Source organism: Mangifera indica, chromosome 13 (genome assembly GCF_011075055.1).
Source record: "Mangifera indica cultivar Alphonso chromosome 13, CATAS_Mindica_2.1, whole genome shotgun sequence".
In the NCBI taxonomy this organism is placed as follows: domain Eukaryota; kingdom Viridiplantae; phylum Streptophyta; class Magnoliopsida; order Sapindales; family Anacardiaceae; genus Mangifera; species Mangifera indica.
In genome coordinates, this window is record NC_058149.1 from 2,317,281 (window position 1) to 2,324,329 (window position 7,049).

The 7,049-nt window shown below is 33.2% G+C and overlaps 1 protein-coding gene across 2 annotated transcripts; it reads right to left on the minus strand.

Annotated features, from left to right (window-relative positions):
• Positions 1-310: 310 nt before the first annotated feature.
• Positions 311-5,799, minus strand: LOC123193826. Of its 2 annotated transcripts, none has more exons than XM_044606882.1 (10): positions 5,655-5,799; positions 5,065-5,213; positions 4,894-4,980; positions 3,937-4,064; positions 2,531-2,627; positions 2,348-2,425; positions 2,036-2,261; positions 1,597-1,820; positions 1,407-1,456; positions 311-643 (listed from the first exon to the last, which is right to left on the minus strand). In XM_044606882.1, the coding sequence occupies exons 2-9, from the start codon at positions 5,164-5,166 to the stop codon at positions 1,433-1,435; spliced, it is 966 nt and encodes a 321-aa protein (XP_044462817.1). In that variant the 5' UTR covers positions 5,167-5,213; positions 5,655-5,799; the 3' UTR covers positions 311-643; positions 1,407-1,432. The 2 variants fall into 2 exon arrangements, with proteins under 2 accessions (XP_044462817.1, XP_044462816.1); XM_044606881.1 differs by lacking the exon at positions 5,655-5,799 and adding an exon at positions 5,367-5,648.
• Between the last annotated feature and the right edge of the window lie 1,250 nt (positions 5,800-7,049).

Consider the following 7,049-nt stretch of genomic DNA (forward strand, 5'->3'; position numbering starts at 1 on the left):
GTTTCATTGCTTTGTCAGCAACAAACGTAACTGGCAAATGAATAACATTGAACTGTAAATAACCCCAAGTAAATCTCCCATCAGCAAATTAGGATGTTAAGTACGTATGTAATTTTCACATCGTTTAAGAATGCTGGTTAAACAGTCTATAAGCTATTAATTGCCTAGATATCTTTTGGATTGCAGAACCCAAAAACAAACTCATGATAGATAATATCTTGATAAAAGATCTGACTTTTTGAACCGGAAAGTGAGAGATACTGAGCATATATATGCATCCAAATCAGCTTGGAGGTCCAAAGAGGGTGCCAAAAAAAGTAGTCTGGGTATGTTTTTTTATCATCAAAAATCTCTAACACGAAGTATGCTTAGTATAATATACAACAAACCATTACAGCAGGCCAAAAATCAAACAGGAATCATCAAAGAAAGGAAGTTTCCTTTCTCCCTTAATCCACCAAGACTGAGTGAAGATTGCGTCTTCAACGGCGCAGCAATTAGCTTCCGCCTTTCATTTCACTCTCTTTTGTCACTGATATGCATTTGCTGCTTCGGCTGATATTATTGGGGCATGACTAACACAGAAAGTTTCTCATTCGAACCTGGTTTCTGGCCTTATTGAACATTTTCCCAGTTTCCGTACCTATGAAGCAGACATTGATTCAAGAGGATTTTTCATATGTTTGTTTAGTAATTAAGATCATAAAAGAAAGTGATTTCAGTTCTATGTCACTGATATACAGATTTCTTTTCTGACATTAAACAATTTTTTTTTTCTCATACATGAAAATACTTGCTCAATACCACATTGTAGTAGTTTTTAACACAAGTTCATGACAAGAAGAAACTGAAAAGAATATGGAAATGTAACCACAACAGCCAACAAGCATCCAAAACTAGACCTTTCACAAACTAAGACGGTTCCACTGAGAATTATGATCTTGGAAGCTTCAGGATTAAATATGACACAGCGCATTTTACCTTTTGAAACATGGACATAGAACTAAGATAAATAGCATGCCTCACATAAACAGAGCTTATGCAGCCAACATGTTAAAATTTACAATTCCTTGTTTTTTCACAATACTATTTCCTTGCATTCAACTGAAGAAAGCACTGTGTATTGTACTAAATAACATAAGTTCAAAGATAAGGAGAATTTAAGCTCTAACAAATCAATAAAATGCAAGCAAAATATCAAACATCAAACATGACTTATTAACATAATGATTAAACCAATCAATACATTACGGGGGGATTCGTAAACTGGGTAAATTTGGCCATGACATCAGTTCAAGTTAGCACTCGATCAAAACACTTAAGACTATAAGCAAGGCTGAACAGTAAAGCTTAAGCATTAGAAAAGTATACATCGGGCTACGCTAACACAAACACGAGTAACAAACCTTCTACTTAATAATGTATCACTGCATCAATTTGGTTGAAGGACAACATGCTGCAAAAATAAATTCCCAAAATACATTAAACAATCGCTGATTTACATGATAAATAACATTTGAAAAGAAAAAAGTGATAGTTGATGATACAATTAATGAATTAAAACGATAAATCTGATATTAATGCTTTTTTCCTTACCTTAATCTGCGTTCTATTATATGTATAAGTGATGTGAACATTTCCATCACTAGCCTGTATGACAGCAGGATACGAGAATTCCATTGCCAAATTATCCTCCAATGTCATAGCCTGATGCCATGAATCACCATCATCACTTGAAAGGGCAACTTTAAGCACACCCCTGGAGAGTGTATTGTATGCAAGTAATAAACGTCCATCACTAAGCTTAACCCCATCGATGCCTGGTAAGCATTAAAAAAAAGACAACTATAATTCATTTTCTCTGAGTCAATGAAAAGCATTTAGAACTTTTATGTTTACTGAGTATCTATTGAATCTTTTCTTCAATTGTATGTGTTAAGAGGGAAGGCTATTCTTTTCATAAATCTTCTCAGTTGTAGTTAAGATTGGCTTATGTAGCTTCACATAATGCATGAAGCATAACTCGACCATCAACCTGAATTGGGGTTTGGAAGTTCTGTAGGTGTTGCATAGCTCCAGGTCTGGCCACCATCATCAGATTCTGATATGCAAACTCGATCAATGCCTTCAAAAGAACGCATTAAAACACGCAGGTTTCCTTTGGCAGTCTGGAAGGGGACCGGTTGAATCACACTGAGAGTTTCATTTTGAATGTAAATAGGACCATACTTCCTCCATGACTTACCTGAATCTGTTGTAACCTGTTGCATGAGATTCATATTTAATTTAATCCAGACTTAAAGAACTTAATTAAATTTCGAAGACTCGTTCTGTTTGTCATCACAACCTCCATCCATGAACCCCAGGAGTTCCAACTTTCAACAGAGGATCCACAGAGCAAGTGTCCGTTTTCTAGCAAAATGGGCTGCACAAGAATTATCAGCAGTTCAGTAATGCACCTCATCGATAAGAGTAAAATTAAACTTTTTTCTTTAAAAACACACACGCACTTATCTTAATCTCATTATACCTTGTTCTTCGATGGCCCTAATATACCAGGAGGAAGTTGTTCTCTTTCTGACCAAGTCACACCGTTGTCATATGAATGCTTCATGCATCCACTCCATCTGGATTTCATTGAAACAACAACCCAGGATAAAGAAGATGTGCCAGCAGTTCACTCTATTTCAGAAAAAGATTTTAGAAAAACTCACACAAGTTCCCTAAACAATTCATTATGGAAAAAAACAAGGAAAATGTATAACAAGCACAGATTTGGACTGATGTTATAAACAACAATACATATGATTTATTGCCAGTTCAACCTAAAGCTCATGTCCTTCCCTTGTGACAACATGGGGATGCAAAAATTGCATCCACCAGAAGAATCATTGTTTTCCAAAACAATTAGTTGGTGATTTTTTTTTTCACCAGAATTCACAGTTATGAGGCAACAACTATATCCACAAAGAGTAAATCATTGGAACTCCTAAATTTGTCATCATATTTAAATAACATTAATGAAAATATTAAGAGATAGTTTAATTATTAAAATAATCACAGGTAATTAATTTAGCAACCGGAAAAGCTAGTAAGTCAGTGAATCCGTCTCAAGATTTCTTTCTGAAGCTTCAGCTGAAAACATGCTACATCATATATGTCTCAAAGCCTACAGTAATAGAATTTTGTCTTTCATGGCGTGATATGAGAGGCAATATGCATGCAAGGGTAATCAATCAAATGAACAGCAAGGTATCAAGATGTCATCAACCAAATGATGGATAGGCCAAAAAGCCAGTTAATGAGTTCACCCAAGGGAGTAACAGAGGTGATAATGTAGATACAAAACAGAACAACACAGCACATCACAAGTGACTCTGCCTTAATTTTTAACAATATCACCTCAGTAACACAAATTAAAAAGTATGCACCTTTCATAAATTCAAACATAAAAAATTTGACGTTCTTCAATTTCCAGCATAAAACATAATCGATCTTCTAGGTATCACTAAGAATATATTAAGCTAAATAGCCTTTTTCCAGTCTTCTGGCCAACCAATTTTTTTTTTTTTTCTGTTTACTTATCAAAGCTTCTCTCTTTTAATTATTCAACGGTACAACCATGATCCATGTTCTGCTTGGAAAAATATGGCATATAAAAAAGAGTAAAACTATATGTATAAACTTATTCATACAACCTAATGTGATAGTATCTGATTAGGTGATTTTGAAGTGAGCAAAAAAATAAATAATCACATCCCCCAATCATAAGTTGCCACCTCAATTTGCACAAATAAATTAGTAAGATTTATTTGTATGCATAGTTTTACTCTTCTAAGAAATCAAAGGACAAAAAAAAAATTATGGACAGTTAGGTTTGACTACGGTAATTTACTAATAGTGAAGATTTAGAAGATGGTAGAGTAGAATATTTACTTTTGAACCTCTTGGCCAATTTTATAAAATATCAATAATTCATTTGAAGAAAGCTTGAACAGCACAGGGTTCCACATTGGAACATTAGGTTCTTCATCAATGATGACTGGTGAATCCCAATAGCCATCCTGCCAACAAAATTTTAAACATATAATCACCCTATAATGCAAAGACTGAAAATTTAAGAATGAACGTTAGCACTTAGCACTGAAATGCATAAATTGAAAAGTCACTTGACCTGAACGCTTGAACTATTAAATGAGGGTCTAATATTAAAATTTATGTCAAATATGAATCCAATTTTTAGATCTAATGAATCTCACCAGACAGCTAAACTGAGAGAACTACAAGAATGAATTTTATTTGAGTGATTTGACTTTAAGACCTTTAGCTTTGATACCATGTCAAAAAGCCACTTGATCCAAAAACTAATTAGAAAATATTACATAGCACTAGGTGACGGGAAAATGGGGAAGAATCCTTTAAATGCTAAAGTATTCTATGAAGTTTATTTTTATTTATTAAAATCTAATTGCAGTTTTCTTTGATGTCATTACTATCCATGAGAGATATAGATCAGCAGTTGAAAAAGAAAGAACAAAATTTACAAGGTGCATATGCCAAAAGGCAATGAAGTTTCTAGTCACAGAAACAAAATAAAATTCATAACTTCATTTTGTTTGATATAAAATTTAAATACACTTTTCCGTTCCCTGAAACAACAGAAACAAGCAATGTTGTGAAAACATGTTTGGCTAAAATGGGATGAAAATGTTCCAGAAATAAAGCTTTAAGATACAATCCTAAACAACATAAAAGTTCTCTGTACCGTTGAACTCCCAAAACAACCTTCTCTTCTGAATTGTATCTAAGATTTTCAAAATTAATTTGGGACACAAACCACACAGGTCCAATTGCACAAATGAAGTGAAATGGCCAAAATAATCGCAAGATTACCCTGAATGTCTGCAACCAAATTTTAACATCAGGTGCTCCCTCTGATGTGCCCCCAAAATAGGCAACCAAAAAATGGCCTTTCTCAACCTGCAAAACAAGCATAGTCAAATTAACTTCTGTTTATTGAAGCAAAACTTAGAAGAACCAAAAATTCCATCAAATTAATATAACCTCAACAATGGTAGAGGCATGACAGCTATTGAAGGGAGCAGAATTTTCAGAAAATGTGAACTCCTCCACTAATGGCCCCTCAATGTAATAATCCTTCCTCATATTTACACTCTCCAAATTTGATCTTGCAGCACTTGCATATATGCTAACTGCACATAGTTTTCGACATATTTCATCTAATCTTACTAAAATATCACCGCATTAAAGTTCATATTTTGTCACTAATTCATGAGTGAATGTTACAAAACATGACATTAACAACATCCACTGAGCTAAAAGCCAAAGGCAAAGAATCAAAATACCTGAAAAAGTGTGCACATAAATGATGAAACAAGTGATTGATATGCAAATCTGAGTTGAAAATAAACAAATGAAGGGTGGATTTGGCATTTCTTTCAATTCCAGAAAATGGGTTGTGAAAATCAGAAGAAAATAGCAGCAAGGACAACAGAAAAATAAACAAGGAAACTCTTGAAACAGGTTTCCTCATTTGAAAGTGAAAGTACAAGATTAAGTTGATATAATAGAAGACAGCTACAACATAATGAAGTTTAAAGAAAGAAGAAGAGAAAAGGGTGGAAGTAATTTACTTGGAATAGCTTCACAGAGAGAGAGACAGAGTTGTCTTTTTTCTGGTTAGATAAACTGGGTTTGAGAGGGACTTGATTGACTTTCAGACTAAGTGATGAAGCAAGTGCTAGCCAGGCTTTGTCTTTTCTGTACCATCCAGCTCAGTTACGATGGAATGGTTACTATAAATTTATTTAATAATAATAATCAAGTCTTCAAGGTTGTTAATGACTTTTTAGGATAATTGTATTTCATCTGTGATAGTGAAAGAGATAAGCTTTAATATATGCATGATGTACCGTATAAGTAGGATCAATCAAGATGTATTTCTAGACCTATCAATGGGTTGTCAGCCAACAAGCCCCCTGGCTAAAAACACTAGGGTTCGTAAATTTGCGAGTCGTGCTAAGACTTGTTTTTAAGACTCAATGTATTGGAACTCATGGGAAAGGCCAGTGGGTCGGCCAACATCCCCGGCAAAAAATTTTAAAAATAGATAAAATTAATTTTAACAGTCAATATCATGTAAATTAATATGTCAAAAAAACCCATGGAAACACAATCCAAGTGGTTGTAGATTGTGCATTTGGCCTCCGTATTGAGACTAGATTTAGCATAACACAACCTGAGATATAATAAACTATACCAAATTAGACACAGTTTGACTCGACCCAACTTATCATTATGTTTATATTTTTTATACACTTAGAACTATCAATTTTCAACATAAATACATAAAAAAGTAGATTTGGATTGAATATTTTTATACAGATTACTCGTTTGTTATTAGGATTGTGTCCCATTCCTTAGAATTTCTCTCTAAAAAATCTAATCAAATTGTATTGATTTTTTAGTTGGTTCTCTGTGTTTTAGAATCTAGATCCTCTTTAATAGTTTTTTGCAAGTTATCCTAAACTATCATTTTAATCATCTTATAATCAGTCCAATCTAATTCAACCAAATCATTAAAAAAAAAAAATGTCACATTTTGCACACGACAAAAACAGAGCATAATCTTGGGCACGAAAATTCTTGGATATTCTCCTAATATTCTAGTAATATATAAATCATTATACATATTTTATGATCAAAGACCTTTTTTTTTTTAATTTTCAATTTTTCCAACCCAAAAATATAAGATTTTCTTGTTTCATATAGGAGTTTGCATGCAACCAAAAAAAAAATGTGCTGTTGACTCCATAAATTATTCCATAATTGCAACCGTTGAGAAGTAGGTGGTTGAGGGATAACACACAATATTTTCTTATGCATATATTTAACCAATCATGAGAATGCATGCATGATATGCAAAAAAATATGCCTCCATAATTTATTAAGTCACCTATAAAAATTGGTAGAGAATAAGATAATAAACCCATATCAAGAATCATTGCTCTATAAGAAAAAAAATGATT

Coding starts and splice junctions, on each gene's coding strand:
- LOC123193826 (XM_044606881.1), bottom strand. CDS start 5,454: ATGCCAAATCCACCCTTCATTTGTTTATTTTCAACTCAGATTTGCATA. Junction 4,065..4,893: donor TTTGGTTGCAGACATTCAGG/GTAATCTTGCGA, acceptor TTTTGTTGGCAG/GATGGCTATTGGGATTCACC. Junction 1,457..1,596: donor ATAATAGAACGCAGATTAAG/GTAAGGAAAAAA, acceptor TTATTTTTGCAG/CATGTTGTCCTTCAACCAAA.